This window comes from Carcharhinus amblyrhynchos, chromosome 10 (genome assembly GCF_965287045.1).
Source record: "Carcharhinus amblyrhynchos chromosome 10, sCarAmb.v2.hapA, whole genome shotgun sequence".
In the NCBI taxonomy this organism is placed as follows: domain Eukaryota; kingdom Metazoa; phylum Chordata; class Chondrichthyes; order Carcharhiniformes; family Carcharhinidae; genus Carcharhinus; species Carcharhinus amblyrhynchos.
In genome coordinates this window covers 10442581-10464002 of record NC_137333.1, presented here as the reverse complement: position 1 = coordinate 10464002, position 21422 = coordinate 10442581, and the positions used below count along the sequence as shown (strand labels likewise).

The window sequence follows — 21422 nt, the reverse complement described above, 5'->3', positions numbered from 1 at the left end:
GTGCTGAGCCCATATCACCTCCCCTGCTTCTGATGTCAATTATCACTGGCCTTAAGTAGATCCTTAACACAGACTGGGAATGTCAACGCGGAGCTCTCTGAGCTCTCGAACAGGGATAGCAACTCACAGCTTACTATACATCAGAAGGAAAACCTGCAGTTCTGTGGCGATAGTGCCATCTACTGTCTCAACGCTATTTTAGATTATTGTGGTGTTTCATTCTGCTTGCCTAAGAAATGCTTCAAAAGTAAGAAATCATTGAGTGACACCCCATGGTAACCAGCAGATGATGCTGATGAAATGATATTGCGGCAGTGATGCAAATGGTAATTATCTTCCAGGGCCATAGCGACAAACAGACTGAAAATGTTTAGTGACCCTTGATTTTGATTAGCTTTCAACAAGAACCACAAATTGCATTTATACAACACAGTAAAACATTATAAGACGCTTTACCAAACCATATTTAACACCAGGTTATGTTTATTCTTAGAATCAGGAAATCCCTACAGTGCAGAAGGAGGCCATTCAGCCCATCGAACCTGCACTAACAACAATCCCACTGCAGACCCTTATCCCCACAACCCCACACATTTACTCCCTCTAACCTACACATCCTGGGACAATAAGGGGCAATTTACTATGGCTAATCAGCCTAACCCGCACAGCTTTGAAGTGTAGGACACCTGGAGGAAACCCGGAAGATAGTTGACCAATAGTTAGGCCAAAGGGGTAGTTTTTAAAGGAGGAAAACCTGGTAAAAAGAGAGAGAAGTGTGAGGGAGAGAACTCCAGAGCTTAGAGTAGCTGAAGGCACGGCTACCAATATTGGCGCGATTTCAAATTGGGGATATTTGAGAGGGCAGAACTGAAGTTGAGGAGATGGGGGACACAGATGATCATAGGACTAGAGAAGATTACCCAGATAGGGAGGGGTAAGAGCATGGAGGACTCTGAAAGCATGGATCAGAATTTGATATTCGAGGTTTAACCAGGCTGGGACACACTGTATTAGTGAGCACAGGGATGATGGGTGGACAGGTGTTAGGACGGCAGCAGTGTTTAGGATGAGCTCAAGTTTATGGAGGTAAATAGTTTGACTTTTATAATAACAAAAACTCCTAAAAGCTCTGAGTCAGAAGATTGTGCCTTGATGCCGCGCATCACAATGATCTGGGATAACACTTTAGAACATTATCATTGAGGGAATGGGGCACTTGGCAAGGTGCTGGGGTCCGAATGCCAAATGGAACTCCTCTTCAGATAGATGGGAAAGATCCCATGGCTCTATTCAAGGACAATGGCTTCGATGAGGGGAATGAAGGCATGATGGCTAAATTTGCAGATGACCCAAAGATAAATAGGAAGGTTTGTTGCAAAAAGGAAGATGCAGGTATAGATAAGTTGAGTGGGCAAAAATTTGGCAGATGGAGCATATGTGGAAAAATGTCAAGTTGTTCACTTTGGCAGGAAAAGTAAAAAAGCAGAGGGTTACTTAAATGGGGAACGACTAGACTTCTGAGGTGCAGAGGGATCCGGGTGTTCTAGTGCATGAGTCACAAAATTTAATGTTTAAAGGCTTATTTATTAGTCACAAGTAAGGCTTACATTAACACTGCAATGAAGATACTTCCTCTACTTGCCACACTTTGGCACCTGTTCAGGTCAATGTACCTAACCAACATGTCTCTCAGACTGTGGTAGGAAATCAGAGTACCCAGAGGAAACCCATGCTGACACAGGGAGAACATACAGCCTCTGCACAAACAGTGACCCAAGCTGGAAATCGAACCCAGGTCCCTAGCTCTGTGAGGCAGCAGCGCTAACCATTGTGCCACTATACCGCAATAAGTAATTAAGTTACTAGCAGCTTATAGCCAGAAGAACACCACTCTGCAGCAAACATGACTGACCAGGAGTCTGGCCCAACTCAGATTATTTCTTCTTCGAATAATTTCCAATCCTGCCGGCAGTGAGAAGTTCGGCGGGTAGGAAAATTAATTCCTACAGCAGGATGAACTTGAACAATTATGCTCTCAGAACATTAAAGGTGGGTAAAGTTCCTGGAACGATCAATTCCAGGAAGCTCTTTTGCATGTATTAGCATGTCACTCACACTCAATAAGAGGCCAACTCGCTGGAATTAAGATCCCCGGCAGCAAGAAATTAGGACCGTCACTTTCGTGACTGCACGTAAATGGCGTAGATCTGGTGGGGTAGACCTTTGCCATGATTAACAGTGAGTTGCCACTGCATTCTCCTCTTTGGGCAGCGTCTGTAAGTGACCCACTGCATTTGGGACCATGTGGTGACAGTGCAAGTTGAATGGAGGATGATCAAGAAAGAGAGGCAGGGTAAGTGGGGGAGGGTGGTGCAGTGGCCGGGTGAAGGTAGAAGGGGTAACGCAGAGTTTGTGGTTGCTCTTTTAATATGACATTTGATTGGAAAGATGTCCAAAGATATGCAGGTTAGGTAGACTGGCCATGCTAATTAATGTCCCAAAATGAGTAACTTAGATCGATGAACCATGGGCAAGGTATGGCATTACGGGGATAGGACGGGGGAGAGGGTCTGAGTAAGATACCCTGTCAGAGAGTTGGTGCAGACTCGATGGGCTGAATGGCCTCTTCTACACTGCAGTGACTCTGTGATTCATGAGTTAACAGCAGGGATAATGACTGTCTGTCCCTGCCAAGAGAATTAGTGAGCACCTCGTGAATGCAGATGTGATGAGCTAAACAATGTAAGGTCGTATGTGGTCAGCTTCCCGGCCGTCCCCTCCCCCCAGCATAAATCACTCCTGCTTCCACCTCTGCTATTGAACCTAGCCTCCAGAGTGGAAGATTCCAGCCACAAATCTCTTATCTGCGGCACTCTGCTGTGTCATAGTGTACATACTTATTGTATGTACATATCGCCTCCAATATTATTCAACTTCAAGAAAACTGGTGGAAAGAAAGACTTCTTGAGAGCAACTAAGGGCAAGCAACAAATGCTGGCCTAGATGCCTGTAAAAGGCCTCAGAGGCAGAAGTCCTTTCCCTAAAATCCTTTTCCTTAAGTCTGACAACAGTGTACAGGCTGCTTTCAGTTAGCAGCCTACACTAGAAGTCCCTGAGGAACTGATACTTCTGGTTAAAGACAAAGCAAGAGACTTCCTGATTGACCCATCAATTTGGCCCTTAATCTGGGAGTTCATATTCTAACAGGCCCATCTCAATTGCTTAATTAAAATCATCACAGTGCCAAAATCCTGTGGGAAAAAAAATGTTTTAAAAAGACCATCTGACATAGCTGGGGAAAACAGGACATTTGAATTTGACCTGGCTGCCTGCTCCATGCACTGTTACTGGTGTGAATACACAAGGGGATGAGGGGACTGGGACCAGAGAGAAAGGGTAGGGGGTAATAGCAGGCCACAATTCAGGAGCTGGAGGAAGAGTTGTTCACTTCATCTCAATGATCCTTGCAGAACACAAATCCCCACCACGGAAACCGACATGTTAACCTTTCCTGGGAGTATGTATATTCCATGGTCCTAAACATGCTCACTGAGTTTAGAAGGATGAGAGGGGATTTGATCAGTGTGTAAAACTTTAAAAGGGATTGCTAAAGTAAATGTAGACCAAATGCCTCCTCTTATGAGGCAATCTAGAACAAGAGGTCACAAATATAAGTTGAGAGGTGATAGATTTAAAACTGAGTTGGGAACTACTTTTCCCAGAGGGTGGTGGATTTATGGAACTCGCTGCCCCATAGTGCGGTGGGAGTCTGAATCATTGAATGGTTTCAAGAGGGAGATGGATATATTTCTAATAGAGGAAAAAAGTATATGGGGAGCAGGTAGGAAGGTGGATTTGAGACCAGGGAGAGATCAGCCATGATCTGATTGAATGGCGGAGCAGGCTCAAAGGACTGAATTTGACTACTTCTGCTCCTAATTCCTATGTCCCGATGTATCCCGTTAATCTGGGGAAAGTTCAGAAATACCCAAAGGACATGTTTAATGAATTTTCTGTTTTAGCTGTGCTGGAATTGTTGATGAATTGCAGCTTTGATCTATCATTGTGGGAGGAAAGTACTAACTTCCCAGCCCTTTTTGGCTTCCCATTTGTATCTTTTCGTTTGGATTGTTAATGAAAGACCTGCTAGTTGAGACTGTGTATATTTATAGAGTGAATCCCAGCAATGCTGTGCTCTGCAGTCAAATACATTGACATGATTTGACCAATTCTCAACAACAACAGTAAACTACATTTATGTAGCCTTTTTAGCAGTGTAAAAATGTACCAACATGCTTCATAGGAGTGTAATCAAAAAAAAACACACGACTAAAAGCCCCATAAGGAGGTGTACGGAGTGGTGACCAAACATTTGGTCAAAGTGGGAGGTTTTAAAGAGTGTTTTTAAGGAGGAGGGACCGGTAAAAACGTCTAGGGAGGGAATTCAGGAGTTTAAGGCTCAGGTCTGGAACGTCATGGCAGCAACGGATGGAAGAGTAGAAATTGGAGATGCTCCAGTGGCCAAATTCAGAAGAACGCAGTTAGAACGATAGAATTATAGAATTCCAACATGTGGAAGGAGACCATTCGGCTCATCGAGTCTGCACCAACAACAATCCCACCCAGGCTCTATCCCCATAACCCCAAGCATTTACCCTGTTAGTCCCCCTGAAACTGAGGGGCAATTTAGCATGGCCAATTCTCCTAACCCTCACATCCTTGGACTGTGAAAGGAAACCGAACCACCTGGAGGAAACCCACGCAGACACAGGGAGAATGTGCAAACAGACAGTGACCCAAGCAGGGAATCGAACCCGGGTCCCTGGCGCTGTGAGGCAGCAGTGCTAACCACTGTGCCACCATGCCACCCTCGTGCCACCCATGAGGCTGAAGGGGATCACAGGGACCGAGAGGGGGCGAGGCCACGCAGGGATTTGAAATGGCAGAATGAGGAACTAAGTGTCAATCTTGGGACACAGTGAGATCTTTCTGCATCCTAGGACGTTTCCATTCCTTCAAAAATTCAAATCGATTGGGGGATTTACTTAGAGATATCTTAGCTGGGAGAAATAGAGGAAGAAGTACTTTCACAATAAACACTATCTTAGTTAAAGTTAAAAATATTTTCAAGCGCTGCTGAGTAGGATTGATTTTAGTCTGCATTTTCACTGCTGAAGCATGTAACTCAAGTTGGGAAATTTCCCAGCTCTCCCCACCCGCTTTGGTAGAAAGCACCCGAATGGTGGGCCTTTCCCTCCTAGGTGGGGGTGGGGGTATGACTTGTGTCCATTGCCCACAGAAGCAAATTGGAGGTGGCTACAAGGACAGCCAAGTGTTGAGCCCGACTGGTGAAATGCCCCCCTCCATTCTCTGAGGCTTGTTCCAAATGGTTTGGTTACCTTTTAGGTCTTTTGCTGCCCCCCCCAACCCCGCTCACACCACACCCATTACCCATGCCATGGCCTTTCCTAGCCCCATACTAATTCATTCCAACCCATGCAAACTCATGGCAGATACATGCCAAACCCGCCCACCACCTTATACCCTCCATGCCAACCCAGCCAGTATCCGCCATGGGCAGAGCACAGGAGCCATGTTGAGATGAAATAAAATGAAGTGGTAAAAATATGATGCAACTTTTGCTATGTTCAAAAACTCCTTTTCATGAAAGCATGTTCACGTTTAAATCCTAAATGCTTAATCTCTTATAAAAACAAAAAAAAACTTCTAGTCATAAGCTCACATCAAAGACAGCTAATTCTCTAGTAGGTTCTTCAAGTTCAGACCTCTCTGCCACCTGCTGAGAAAATTGACAGAATTTCCCCAAAATGTTCTAAGTGTTGAATTCACAGGAAAACTGGAGTAATTCGTGCTGATTTTTTCTGTGGGAGTTCACACTAGAATTTCCCACATTCTGTGCACTGCAGAAGCCACCAACATGAATATCATTAGATTTCAGGGACGGGGCCTATTGACGCCCAGGAGGCTGAAACCAGCAGGCCTCTGCGGATACGCAGTGGCCCCGAATTGTCAGTCTTCCTTTTGCTGGTTAGCTCAATCGCTGGCCATCTCGGGACCCCCGCAATGCTGGCGCCCCCCCCCCAAATCCCCACAGCCCGATTGCAGCTCCCCCGTCATTCCTGGCCCCCCCTCCTCCCCCCCCCCCCCCCTCCACTGCAGTGCCAACCCTCCCCCCAAGACTGCCCCAGTCGCTGGCCTCCTTCCTGCCCCCATTGATCCCATGCAGACTGTAAGCGGGACCCCCACCAATCGCACCCTAAACCCCACGCCTGGCCTCTTGGTTGTGCTGATGCCTGATGGGCAGTGCCAAGGTATCCCATGGGCATGGGCATTTTGCCCTCTGGGCAGTGCCAGGGGCATAGACTGGCACGGGGGGGAGGGTAGGTGGGGAGACCCTGATTGCCCTCCCTTCACTCCAGCAGAGTCAGGCTGCTATATTCCCTGAAAGTGGGGAGTTAGCCTAAACCCTGCTGGTGCGAAACATTCTGGCGGGATGGGAGAGACTAGCGAGCCTGGAGAATTCTGTCTCTGACCTGCCAATAGCATTTAAATGACTTTTAAATGTTATTTAAATTATCGTTTAAATGCTCGCCCAGGCTCCCCACCGATTTCGAGTGCAGAGTAAACCGCGCCAGAAATCTGGTGCTGGGCGACGCTAGGGGCGCAAACGCTCGCAAGAGTTGTGTGAAACCACCCCCGTGCAGTTCTCCTGGCCCACTACACTGGAGAATTTGCACAGCGAGATGAGAGAACCGTCCCCAGTGTTTGGAAATCAGTTATGGATTCATAAAGACCCCTTAGGGAAATGCCTATGTACAACCGTTGAAACTGCTAGGAAGTAGTTTTTCTATCTCTGGCTGAGACTGGTAGATTTTTTTTAATATATATTTATAAGGCTATAATAGTTCCGAAAGCTGACATCAGCTGAGTTTCTCCTCGTCGAACCTAGGATCTGCAGAAGAGGAGCTAATACAAATTTAAATCTTTCTAGTTTGAAGCATTTAAAAATAAGTTATTTTCCCCCGAGCGATAAATGATATAATTAATCTCACTGATTTTCTCTTTCGATGATGAAGCTGACAGTGTTGGAAATAAGAAAGACAGGACTTGATGGCGTTCCTATTTTGTGGCCAATTTTTTATCTTCACAGCATAAGCAAGAGTTACAATTTAATATGGTATAGTTGTGGGTAGATAGCTATTATACACTCGGGTTTATAAAGAGATATGTGCCATTCCCTATAATCTGCACAAGTATAATAGTTATGTCTGCCGCTATGAAATGTTTAATGTGACACTGCTCGGAGTTCTTGTTGTCTTTTCCTAGAATCGTAAAATCTCCACAGTGCAGAAAGAGGCCATTTGGCCCATTGAGTCTGTACGAATAACAATTGTAGCCAGGCCCATAACCCTACATATTTACCCCACTAATCCCTCTAACCTATGCATCCTGGGACACTAAGGGGCAATTCAGTGTGGCCAATCAATCTAACCAGCACATCTTTGGAGTGTGGGAGAAAGCGGATTACCCGGAGGAAATCCACATAGACGCGGGGAGAATGTGCAAGCTCCACACAGACAGTAACCCAAGTTGGGAATCGAACCCGGGTCCCTGGCACTGTGAGGCAACAGTGCTAACGACTGTGCCATTGTGCCTTTTGGTTCCCAGATCTTGGTAATAATCACATTTTAAGCTTGGAAAGATGAGAGCTCATTCTGTTTAATATTTGCCATGTTGCCTTCGCAAGTGAAGGGCCGGTTTGAGCAGTTATACATCACACGACTCTCTAGCATGGTCCCCTGCAACAGTTACGTTGAACAATTAGTTCCCAGCTCTTTGCAGATGTTTACAGAGAATACGTACCAGATACAATGCTTCCATTGTGAAGGGCAAGGCCATCAGAAAACCCTGGCCGCATCTTTGTCACAGGGGCCCTCTGAACCACAGACATCATCTGTGTCTCACCTATTAATTCACCTGACGAAGGGACTAACCCCGAAAGCTTGTGAGTCTATTATCAAATAAATTGGTTGGACTAAAACCTGATGTTGTCAGACCTTTTACTGTGTTTACGCCAGTCCAACGCCGGCATACCCACATCATCACCTATTAATGTCAATCCCAGCTCCCACCTGGTGCTGCTGCCAACCAGGCACCAAATGCTGCTGGTGATGTGTGAATCATTTGTGATCTTGGTGAATTTTATGAGATCTGAAGTTCTGTTACAGTGTTCGACTAAACGGGGCCGCAGTATTGTCGGATGTTTCGGGGGAGGCTAAATAAAAATAAGAGGGATAAAGACACAAAGGATCATGATGATAGGCTGAGATGACATGGGACTGAGGAGGCATTAGTGGAGCATAGATACCAGGTTGGATGAATTGGGCCGAATGGTCTGCTCCTATTCTGTAAATTCCATGAGAAAATTACTTTGCAATTTGTGTTGCACTCTTGAGTTCCATCGGAACTACAAAAGGTCGTGAATGTAGCCCAATCCATCACACAAACCAGCCTCCCATCCACTGACTCTGTCTATACTTCCCAATGCCTCGGCAAAGCAGCCAGCATAATTAAGAACCCCAAGCACCCCAGACATTTTCTCTTCCACCTTCTTCCTTCGGGGAAAAGGTACAGAAGTCTGAGGTCACGTCCCAACCGACTCAAGGACAGCTTCTTCCCTGTTGCTGTCAGACTTTTGAATGGACTTACCTTGCATTGAATTGATCTTTCGCCACACGCTAGCTATGACTGTAATACCACATTCTGCACTCTCTCGTTTCCTTTCCTATGAATGGCATGCTTTTGTCTGTATAGAGTACAAGAAACAATACTTTCGTCTGTATGTTAATACATGTGACAATAATAAATTAAATTCTTTGCAACAGGGAACCAAGCCAACTTTGTTACACTTCCCTATATATCAACCACTTATCTCACACCTTCAGCATAGTTTTGATGGTTTTATATAGTCACACACACACACACGTTCCTTTCCCCCACCGGGGAAGCTTTAGGAGGCTGACTTTCAGCCTGTTTGAACCATGTCATGAACACTTGTCCCATGTCCAGAAGTGCTGGCTCAGAGGCAGCCCATTACCCCTCTGAATTACAGGACCCCCTATGAAATGTCCCGGGAAATGGCACAGGAGTGTTACCAGGCAAAATGCCTGGCGCCGTATTCGAGTAAGTTTAGTCAGTTGAGATGGGACGCCATTTAGGATTGGAGCCTGAAGCCTAAGAATTTCCTGGTCTAGCACAGGCCTGCCGCCACTGTCAGCAAGAATGGAGAATTTGACGCTCAGCCAAATCTCCGTTCACCGCAGCGAAACTGGAGAATCCCAGCCACGGGCGAGGTCGGAGAATCCCGGCCTAAATCTTCATCACGGCTGCAGTAATTATCGATGGCGGATTTACATAGCAGAATGAGAAACACTTGGTTGAACGGAACAGCTGGTTATTATGTGACCGCACTGAGCTGCCTCAAGCACGTGAATCGCCATAATCACATTTCACGGTCAATTCGAAACCCGTGTTCCAAATGATTCCTTCACTTAACCAGTTTTGTTTTTCTCCAGTGCTCCGTCATGCTGAATTAGGAAGTTGGAAAGTTAAATATTGACAGCCTTGTATGGGAGTGGGCTTGTGGTTTCACTTATCACATTTCCTTGGCTAATTATTCTCCGTTAGGTAAAGTTTCTGGCTATTTACATCTGTCACGCTGGTTATATTTGTGTTTGATTGAAATGTTACCGTATCTAATGCTGAGCGAAGAGGAAAATAGCCAGCGTGTTTCTGCTGCTGCCTGATACTTGTTACATTTTCATCATTGTCTGTGCATTCCTCATTTGAAAATCACACACAAAAACTATCAATTTTGACAATGATTGCAACAGCGGTCAAATTATTTCATGTCAGCTCCCAATAAATGACCTATAAATAGAAATTTTGCAAGACTGGAGTGTCTTTTTAACTGTGGCGTCACCTTGAACCTTGTGCTCATGTATTGCTTGTCCATGTTGCGCCTTGTCCTGGCCTTCTGAGCTATCAGTCTGGAACTTCCCCCGGCTTCCTGTGACAGACTTGGCAGACACCGGGCTGCTGCTGCTGCAGATTTGCAGAGGATTGTAAACATGCAGCTAAAGCAGTCAGGAACTTGTCAAGAGTTGTGTCAGCTCTCTGTGCTCCTTATTAGGCTTGTCGGAGAATGCTAAGTGTTTTTTCCTTGCTCCCAAAATCTCTGACTGCAGTGTTAAGCAAGGGGGCGATGACGGATCACTGTTCAGCTGAGACATGCACTTTAGTCTTGTTTATACATTGTGTGTCAAAGAAAGGGAGTTTAGGAAAGATTCCTGTGTCTATTGAATTGCTGATTATAATGGAGACTGGAGAAGGTAAGGAGAGAAACTCGGTGAGAACAAGCTGGAAACATGGTATTTTTGACTGCTCTTCCAATCTTCCAACTTTCAATTGACAGGCTCTTAGATTTTGGAATCTTCTCCCTATCTTTCCATTTTGAAGACACACTTTAACACCTATCACTTTGACCAAGCTTAAGATTTGGTTCATGTAATTCCTCATGTGGCATATTGAAATGCTTTAGAAGGTTTATTTACATTAAAGGCAGTATATAAATGTTAGCTGCTGTTGTTGAGAGTGAATGTGTGATGTTGGATGCAACACACCCATGTAGATTGTCTGAAGCCTATCCAACAGGGCATTTAATTTCAACATTGGCTGAATGCTACCAATCCGCAGTTGGCTGGGAGGCTGGTTAGTGATGCAGAGCGATGCCAACACCGTGGGTTCAATTCCCGTACCAGCTGAAGTTATTCATGAAGTCCCCACCTTCTCAATCTTGCCCCTCGCCTGAAATGTGATGAGTGTCAGGTTAAGTCAGTACCAGTCAGCTCGTCCCCTCAAAGGGGAAAGCAGCCTATGGTCACCTGGGACTCCAAAGATGTGCAGATTAGGTGGATTGGCCATGCTAAATTGCCCCTGAGCGTTAGGGGGATGAGCAGGTGAGATACATGGGCTGACAGAGATAGGGCATGGCTGGGATTAACGTTGGTGCAGACTTGATGGGCTGAATGGCCTCCTTCTGCGCTGTAGGGATTCTATGACTCTATGTCGATTTTACTTTATGGCACGGTAAAAGTCTCACAACACCAGATTACAGTCCAAGTAGTTTATTTGATAGTAATCTTACAAGCTTTCGGAAACGGTGTTCCTTCGTCAGGTGTGTGGAAGGTTCTGTAAGCTTTACTTTATGAAACAGAGTTTGGTTGTCTTAAGGAAGAACCAAGCCGTGTAAGCCATGCTACAGTCTGCATGCACCGGGGAAGAACAAAAAACGTCATCTTCTTGCAATTGAACTCTGCTGCCTGGAACTCGCATCAAGTTCTGTTCACCGATCACCCAGTACCCATGCTGACCTGCACTGGCTCTGAGTCCGGCAGCATCCTGATGTTTAAATCTATGATTTCATTCCTCCCCATCTCTGCAAATGTCTCAGCCTCACAAGCCTCGGAGATCTCTGCAGCCCTCCAATCCCAGCTTCTTGCACATTCTCGTTTTCATTGCTCCACTATTAGTGAGCACAGTGAGAAGTCTCACAACACCAGGTTAAACAAAGAACAAAAACAGCCCGGGAAACAGGCCCTTCGACCCAACGAGCCCGCGCCGCCATTTTAAGATTACCATTCCCCCCCCTCCACCCATGACCCTTATCTATTGTTTTATGGCAATCCACATTGAGGGAAACTAATTTAGGGACAATTTATTACTTCCAATCAGCCTAATAGCACATCTTTGGAGTGTGGGAGGAAACCGGAGCACCTGGAGAAAACCCACGCAAGCACGAGGAGAATGCGCAAACTCCCACAGACACCGGCCCAAATCCATGTGTCTGCACAGCAATCAGTGATAGTCACTGAGCTGTCGTCTTGCCCAGTATCTGGTCCAGTTTAAGCACACACTAACGACATGAAGCACTAGGCCAATCTCGAACATTCAAGAGCAGCCCAAGTACGACCCATCGCGTGTATGCCGCTCATTGGACACAAGGCGGACCGACTTAAAACCTGTGAATTAAAAGAGAAAAAACATTATTATCATACCATATCCTTTTACATTACCAGGGACGTCCCAATGCTAATGAACCTTATTTAAAACAATCTCCTTTATCCTCCCATCTCCAACCCACTCATGAGCCTGTCTAAGTAACTCTTAAACAACTCCAGCGTGCCTGCCTCCACCACCTTACTTGGCAGAGCATTCCATACCCCCACTACCCTCTGTGTGAAAAACCTCCCTCTAATATCCGAGTTATACCTCTCCCCCCTCACCTTAAGCCCGTGGCCCCTCGTACTGTGTGTCTCTAACATAGGAAATAGCTTACCTCTGTTTACTCTATCTATACCCTTCATAATCTTATATACCTCTATTAGATCCCCCCTCAGTCGCCGTCTTTCAAGGGAAAACAGCCCCAATTTGTTCAATCTTTCCTCATAACCCAGTCCTTCCATACCAGGCAACATCCTGGTAAACATCCTCTGCACTCTCTCCAGAGTCTCCACGTCCTTCCGGTAGTAAGACGACCAGAACTGGACGCAGTACTCTAAATGCGGCCTAACCAACGTTCTATACAACTGCAACGTTAGACTCCAGCTCTTATATTCTATACCCCTTCCTATAAAGGCTTTCTTCACAACCTTCTCCACTTGTACTGCCACCTTCAAAGACTTGTGCACTTGCACCCCCAGGTCTCACTGCGTTTCTATACTCTTTATGGGCTTACCCTTTATCATATAACTCCCCCCTACATTATTCCGGCCAAAATGCATCACCTCACGTTTATCCGGATTAAACTCCATTTGCCATATATCTGCCCAATATACCAGCCTACCTATATCCTGTTGTATCGCCAGACACTGCTCCTCACTGCCTGCCAATCCTTTCAGAGGCAGTGCACCAAAAACTCGTGATACCAAATAAACCTGTTGAACTTTATTTTTAGTCAGGGAGAATGAGGCGATAATGAATAGGAACCACGGTCACGAGGAGATCCCAGAGCCTAGGTGGGGGGATGGGTGGGTTACAGTTAGGAAGGGGAAAAAGAAAAGGAGTAATGGTCCAAAGGCTACCCCAGAGGTAGTCTCCCACGATATCAGGGGTAAGGTGACAACTGGGGTGGAAAGGGCAAGAGAGGGAGACCAGAATGCCTCAGAGGGAAGGAAGGGGGCTGGATGTGAGATAGTGGTGGGGGATGGGAGCATTAAAGGAATTGATAGGCGGTTCTGTGGGCAAAAGCGGGACTCCAGGATGGTAGTCTGCCTCCCTGGAGCAGGGGTGCAGGATGTGTCGGAGAGGGTAGAGGGAATCTTGAAGGGCCAAGGGACCCAGGCAGATGTAATTATACACGTAAGAGAGAAGGACATAGGAAGGAAGAGTAGGGGGGATATACGTAGGCAGTTCAGGGAGTTGGGGGCCAGGCTGAAGTGCAGGGCCTCCAGGGTGGCGATCTCTGGGCTGCTGCCAGTGCCCAGTAATAGCAGGGATAAGAATAATGAGATCCTACAGCTGAATGCGTGGCTGAGGGATTGGTGCAGGATGGAGGGTTTTAGTTTTGTAGACCATTGGGAAGTCTTTGTGAGGGAAGGGCACTTGTACAAGTGGAATGGGGAACATTTAAATGGGAAGGGTACACATATTTTAGCTGGGAGGTTAGCTGGAGTGTTTCAGCAGGGTTTAAACTAATATGGGGGGGGGGTTGGGGAGGAGACAGCTCAGTAGGCACTGGGGGTGGGAGTGAGTTGGGAGAAAGGGTAAGTCTAGATAAGAGGAAAATCTCCCAGGAGAAGGAGGATCCAAGTGGACCTGAGGGTCTTCAGTGCATCTGTTTTAATGCGAGGAGTGTGACGGGTAAGACGGATGAACTTAAGGCCTTAATGTTTGCAAGGAATTTAGATGTGGTGGCAGTGACAGAGACGTGGTTAAAGGAAGGGCAGGACTGGCAGCTAAATATTCCTGGGTATAAGTGTTTTAGGCATGACAGGGGAGGGTCGAAAAGAGGGGGAGTGGTGCTGTTAGTTAGGGAGCACATCACAGCGGTGCAGAGGGAGGATAACATAGAGGGGTTGGGAATTGAGTCTCTGTGGGTGGAGTTGAGGAATAGGAAGGGAGCAATTACTATGCTAGGGGTGTACTATAGGCCGCCCGACAGCCCACGGGCAGTGGAAGAGGGTATATGTAGAGACATTTTGGATAAGTGTAGGAAGAACAGGGTTGTTGTAGTGGGAGATTTTAATCTCCCTGGGGTGGATTGGAAGGTGCCTAGAGCTGGGGGTTCGGACGGGGAGGAATTCGTAAGATGTGTATTGGAAGGGTCCTTGGAGCAGTATGTAGATAGCCCGACTAGAGGGGGTGCTATACTGGATTTAGTTCTGGGCAATGAGCCGGGTCAGGTGGTTGAGGTTGCAGTAGGCGAACATGTGGCTAATAGTGACCACAACTCTGTCTGCTTGAGGATACTAATGGAAAAAGATGAATGTTGTCCTAAGGGGAGGGTGCTAAATTGGGGGAAGGCTAGATACAGCCGGATTAGACAGGAGCTTAGGGATACAGACTGGGATAGGCTGTTGGAGGGCAAGACCACGTTAGGCATGTGGGAGTCTTTCAAGGGAAAACTGAAATGGGTGCAGGAAAGGCATGTGCCGGTTAGGAGGAAGGATGGGAAAGGTAGGATTAGAGAGCCGTGGATTACTAGAGATATTGAGGACCTGGTCAGGAAGAAACGAGAGGCGTATATTAGGTCTAAGCAACTGGGAACAGAGAGAGCGGTGGAGGAGTACAGAGAGAGTAGGAGGGATCTCAAAAGGGGAGTTAGGAGGGCATGAAATGGCTTTGGCAGGTAGGATTAAGGAAAATCCAAAGGCGTTTTACTCCTATGTTAGGAACAAAAGGGTGGCTAGGGGAAAAATCGGTCCCCTCAGGGACAGACGAGGGGAATTGTGCTTAGAGTCTGAGGGAATGGGGGAGATCCTGAATGAATACTTTGCGTCGGTATTCACGAAGGAGAGGGGCTTGATGTCTGGTACGGTCATCAAGGGAGCTGTAGATCAATTGAAGGAACTATCGATTACGAGGGAAGAAGTGTTAGGGCTTTTAGGTAACATAAAAACTGATAAATCTCCCGGGCCAGATGGCATTTATCCTAGGCTGCTTAGGGAGGCGAGAGATGAGATTGCTGGGCCTCTGATGCAAATCTTTGTCTTTTCTTTGGACACAGGTGAGGTCCCAGAGGACTGGAGGATAGCGAATGTGGTACCGTTGTTTAAAAAGGGTAGGAGGGATAGCCCAGGTAACTATAGGCTGGTGAGTTTAACGTCAGTGGTAGGCAAGTTGATGGAGAGGATTCTTAGGGATAGGATGTATGAGCACTTAGAGCGTTGTGATCTGGTTAAGGATACGCAGCATGGCTTTGTAAAGGGGAAGTCTTGCCTTACGAATCTGATAGAATTTTTTGAGGAGGTGACAAAAACGGTCGACGAAGGACAAGCCGTTGATGTTGTCTATATGGATTTCAGTAAGGCGTTTGACAAAGTCCCTCATGGTAGGTTGGGAGAAAAGATTAAGGCTCATGGGATACGAGGCCAGGTATCTAAATGGGTTGAGAACTGGCTGGCTAAGAGGAGACAAAGAGTAGTAGTGGAGGGGTCCTTTTCTAGCTGGAGGTCTGTCACTAGTGGTGTGCCGCAGGGCTCAGTACTGGGACCTCTTCTCTTTGTAGTATATATAAGTGACTTGGAAGAGGGAGTAAGTGGTGTGATCAGCAAATTTGCTGATGACACCAAGAAGGAGCAGCACTCTGAGAGCTTGTGATTCTCAATAAACCTGTTGGAGTTTAACCTGATGTTGTGGGACTTCTTACTGTGCCCACCTGAGCCCAACTCCGGCATCCCCACATCGCCACTATTGGTGGCCCTACCTTCTGCTGCTGTGGCCCTAAGCCCTGGAATTCTCTCCCGAAACCTCTTTGCTTCCTTCTGAGACAGAGCTACAGATCACTCATCCCAATAATCCCTTACGTAGCTTGCTATCAAATTTTCTTTAATAACCCTGTGTGGAGATATTTTACTAGCTTGAAGGTGCTGTGTTAATTCTAGTTGTCAATGTTGATTTCTTCCCCCCTCATGGCTGTTGTTAGAAGATGTTATTCTTCATTTTTACAGCTGTCGCTCAAACAGATTATCTAGTCATTATCGCATTGCTCTTTGTGGGAGCTTGCAGTATGAAAATTGGCTGCTACGCCTCTGGCACACAGTCACTACACTTCAGCAGTACTTCTTTGGGCTGTGACATACATTACAAAAGAATCATAGAATCTCTACAGTGCAGAAAGAGGCCATTCGGCCCATTGAGTCTGCACCAACTTTCTGACAGAGTATTTTACCCAGGCCCTCTCCCATTGCCGTAACCTCACGCATTACCATGGCTAATCCACCTAACCTACTTGTCTTGGAACACTAAGGGGCAATTTAGCATGACCAATCCACCTAACTTGTGCATTTTTAGAGTATGGGAGGAAACCCGAGCGCCCGGAGGAAACCCAGACAGACATGGGGAGAATGTGGAAACTCAACACAAACAGTGACCCGAGGCTGGAATTGAACCCGGGTCCCTGGTGTTACAAGCAGTGCTAACCACTGTGCCACCGCGCCTCCCTAAAAGATGCTATATAAATCAAAGTCTTTCTTGCTTTGTCTGCTTACAAATCAATAACTGGGGCCACATCAACAAATGACAATTCTCATTGCCAAAGATATGAAAGTGTTTTGATAAGAATGACGGTGCACTCCATCGGGACATTTTCTTTGCCAGACACACTGATATACCCCTTTCCATTCAAGAGCTGTCAGATCTACTCCCCTCTGTTCTTCACTGTGTTCATGTCTTGTTTTAGGGCGCCAAGATGCGGGGTCGCTTAGGAAGCATGGACAGCTTTGAACGCTGCAACAGCCTGGCATCGGATGCATCCAGGGTGAGTCCTGGGGTTAGCTCCACCTTCTAGCCCCTTTGCCCCCCCCCCACCACTAACCTGGCTCACTCTCCGCTAACCTGATTGAGTTGAGCGGCGACGTTTTTCGACTGATAGACTTGTTTTGCTCGGATACTTTCCATGGGAGCAGGAAGTCAGCTGGTGAGATCCAGAGGAAGTGCTTGCGATAGCAGTTCCAGCCTTTGAGGAGCACTTTAAAAAAAAACACCAAACGTAGTTTCATCAGCAAAAGAGAAGTGAAAAGTCTGCTCCCCGTTGCTCTCTTTTCACATCGCAAGCTTGGAAACCCAGCTTGCTTATCAGCGGCGCCGTGTAGTAGCATTTGTAAATCTTCACTGGATTAAGCACAGCAGGATATGGGAGTTGGTGAGATAGCACAAATTAGCATACAATGGGTATCTGAGTGTGTGTTGACAGAAGTGCAGGGTTTCTGCTCTGCTGTCAGTGCTTTAGTGCGAGCGATGTTATTCCTTTCTGTTCTCTGACCCTTTTGCGGTGGTTCTGGCACAGGACGGCTCCCCGGGGGAGTCCCCTCCCAACTCGCCACCTGTCAGCCCCCGGGCGTCCCCCATCTCCTCGTTCAGCCAGCTCTACACGGAGGAAGATCCCGACTCGCCGCAGTTCCGGAGGCGGGCACACACCTTCAGCCACCCACCGTCCAGCAGCAAGCGGAGGATCAGCTTCCCCAGCGAGAAGCACCACCACGGGAAGAATCCCATCTTCCGGCAGCAGTCGGAAATTCTGCGGAGCAGGTAAACCGATCGTGCGGGCAGGGTGGGTGGGGGGGTTGTGGTGGTGGGGGGAAGGGAAGCTTCATGTCTGGCTCTGAGGATGTTTTGAATACCATGTGCCATGTGAAGACCTCAATTATTTCTCTCTCTTGTCTTTGGACGTTTAACTCATAGGAACATAAGAATTTGGAGCAGGAGTAGGCCGTCTGGCCCCTTGAACCTGCTGCACACTCAGTAAGATCGTGGCTGAACTTTTATTGGACTCAGCTCCACTTACCCACCTGCTCACCATAACCCTTAATTCCTTTACTGTTCAAGAGTCTATCTCTCTGCCTTAAAAACATTCAATGAGGTCGCCTCAACCGTTTCACTGGGCAGGGAATTCCACAGATTCACAACCCTTTGAGTGAAGAAATCCCTCCTCAACTTAGTCCTAAATCTGCTCCCCCTTATTTTGAGGCTATGCCCTCTAGTTTTGGTTTCACCTGCCAGTGGAAACAACCTCCCTGCCTCTGACTTATCTATTCCCTTCATAATTTTATATGTTTCTGTAAGATCCCCCCTCATTCTTCTAAATTTCAATGAATATAGTCCCTGTTTACTCAGTCTCTCCACATAAGCCAACCATCTCAACTCTGGAATCAACCTAGTGAATCTCCTCTGCACCCCCTCCAGTGCCAGTATATTCTTTCTCAAGTAAGGAGACCAAAACTATACATAGTAGTCCAGGTGTGGCCTCACCAGCACCTTATACAGCTGCAACATAACTTCCTTGTTTTTAAACATTATCCCTCTAGCAATGAAGGACAACATTCTGTTTGCCTTTTTAATTATCTGCTGCACTGCAAACCAACTCCTTGAGATTCCTGCACAAGGACACCCAAGTTCCTCTGCACATCAGCATGCTGCAATTTTTTACCATTTAAATAATAATCCATTTTGCTGTTATTCCAACCAAAATGGATGAGCTCACATTTACCAACACTGTACTCCATCTGCCAGACCCTCGCCTACGCATTTAGACTATCTATATCCCTTCCCAGACTTTCAGTGTCTTCTGCATACTTTGCTCTACAACTGATCTTAGTGTCATCTGCAAATTTTGACACACTGTCTTGGTCCCCAACTCCAGATCATCAATATAAGTTGTAAACAATTGCAGTCCCAACACTGATCCCTGAGGCGCACCACTCGTCACTGATTGCCAATCAGAAAAATACCCATTTATCCTCAGTCTTTGCTTTCTGTTAGTTAACCAATCCTCTACCCATGCTAATACATTACCCATAACGCCGTGCACCTTTATCTTATGCAGCAGCCTTTTGTGTGGTACCTTGTTGGATGCCTTCTGAAAATCCAGATACACCACATCCACCAGTTCCCTGTCGCATTCATAATCTCCTCAAAGAATTCCACTAAATTAGTTAAGCATGAGCTGCCTCTCATGAACCCATGCTGCATCTGCCCAATGAGACAATTTCTATCGAGATGCCTTGCTATTTCTTCCTTGATGATAGATTTAAGCATTTTCCCTACTACAGAAGTTAAGCTAACCGGCCTATAGCTACCCACCTTTTGTCTATCTCCTTTTTTAAACAGTGGCGTCACATTTGCTGTTTTCCAATCTGCTGGATCAGTCCCAGAATTTTGGTGAATTATCACAAGCGCACTTGCTCTTTCCCCTGACATCTCTTTTAATATCCTGGGATGCATCCCATCAGGGCTCAGAAACTTGTCTATCTTTAGTCCCATTAGCTTTTCTAACACTGCTTCATCAGTGATAATGAATGATTCTAGGTCCTCACCTGGTATTGCCTTCTTGTCATCATAGATGCAGAGAATATAAACACATTTATAAAACATTGGTTCAGCTTCAACTGGGTGACATATCCAAATCCTAAGGAGGCCTGGGATGGAAAATTTAAATTGTGAAGAGAGATTGTATAGGCTTGGGTAGTTTTTGTTGGAGCGGGGAAGACTGAGGGGTGATCTGATCGAGGTGTATACAATTGAGGGGCATGGACAGAGTGGATAGGGAGCAGCTGTTCCCCTTAGTTGAAGGGTCAGTCAAGAGGGGACACAAGTTTAAGGTCAGCATCAGGAGGTTTAAGGGGGAATGAGAGAAAAAGTCCTTTTTAACCAGAGGGCGGTGGCCATCTGGAAAGTGCTGCCTGAGAGGGTGGTCGAGGCAGGTTGCCTCGCATCCTTTAAAAAGTACCTGGATGAGCACTTGGCACATCATAATATTCAGGGCTATGGGCAAAGTGCTGGTAAATGGGATTAATTGGGAGGTCAGATGTTGCTCGCATGACAGTGCAGACTCGAAAGGCCAAAGGGTCTTTTCTGCACTGTATGATTCAGTGACATGGAGGGAGTTAGAGAAGGTACAAAAAAGATTCAGGAGAATAGTTCCAATAATGAGGGAGTGAAACTGGGGCTGTTCTTCTGGGCAGAGAGATGGTTGAGTGGCAATCTGATAGAGATATTCAAAAGCTTGAGATGTCTTGCCAGAGTAGGTCAAGAGAAACTGGTGGCAGGGTTGAGAGCCAGAGGACACCGATTTAAATTGATTGGCTAAAGAAGCACTGGCAACGTGAGGAAAACAGTTTTTTTTTATGGAGCAAGTGGATAAGTTCCGGAATGCACATGAGAGTGTGGTTGAGGATAGATTCATTTGAGACATTCAAGGAAGAACTGGATATTTTTTCTGAAGAAGAAAGCTTGTAGGGTTTTGGGGAAAGAAAGTGGGGCTTGCTGGGTCAGTCTTGCAGAGAACCAGCATTAACAAAACAACTGAATGAACTCCATCTGTGATATTCATTCTATGAGTCTAAGAAGTTTTACTGATGATATTCCTTATCGTGTCTACATAGGATCACAAGCTCTCGTCTCACTTCCACCAAATCCTTTTCTCATAATCAAGTTGCCTTTCGGAAAAAACAACAGTTTATCGAGGAAAGCAATAGGTTCAAAGTATACTTATACCTTCATATATATCTTTTTAAAAATCAAATGTTAAAGCAACTGTTAGAATCTTGGTAAAGTGCAATTTAGTTGATTCCAGACAGACTGATCCAAGCATAGAACTTGCTGACAACCTACTTTTTATTCACGCATTCTCGTTGACACTTTTTGTGTTAATTATGCAGAGTCCTGCTTCACACAACTGTCAGATAATGTCATAAATCTATCTTTTTATTCTTTATACAAAAGATACAAAAGTCTGAGGTCACGTACCAACCGATTCAAGAACAGCTTCTTCCCTGCTGCCATCAGACTTTTGAATGGATCCACCTTGCATTAAGTCTCTACACGCTGGCTATGACTGTAGCACTACATTCTGCGCTCTGTCCTTTCCTTCTCTATGAATGGTACGCTTTGTCTGCATAGCATGCAAGAAGCAATATTTTTCACTGTATACTAATACAGGTGACAATAATAAATCAAATCAAGTCAAAATCAAATTATTCTTTTACGATATCAGTATTTGTTGCCCATGCCTCATTGCCCTTCAACTGAATGGCCTGTTTTGGCCATTTCAGAGGGCAGTTAAAAGTCAGCCACATTGCTGTGGGTTTGGAGTCACACATAGTCCAGACCAGGTAAGGATAGCC

At 46.1% G+C, this 21422-nt stretch overlaps 1 protein-coding gene across 3 annotated transcripts in view; it reads left to right on the top strand.

The window, feature by feature from the left end:
- tbc1d4 (TBC1 domain family, member 4) overlaps positions 1-21422 on the top strand; it is a 252066-nt gene that overhangs the window by 169283 nt on the left and 61361 nt on the right. For all 3 annotated transcript variants that reach the window (XM_080198110.1, XM_080198111.1, XM_080198112.1), the window contains exons 9-10: positions 16982-17059; positions 17588-17829. In XM_080198110.1, the coding sequence (XP_080054236.1) occupies positions 16982-17059; positions 17588-17829 (320 nt within the window). The remainder of the gene's footprint in view (positions 1-16981; positions 17060-17587; positions 17830-21422) is intronic.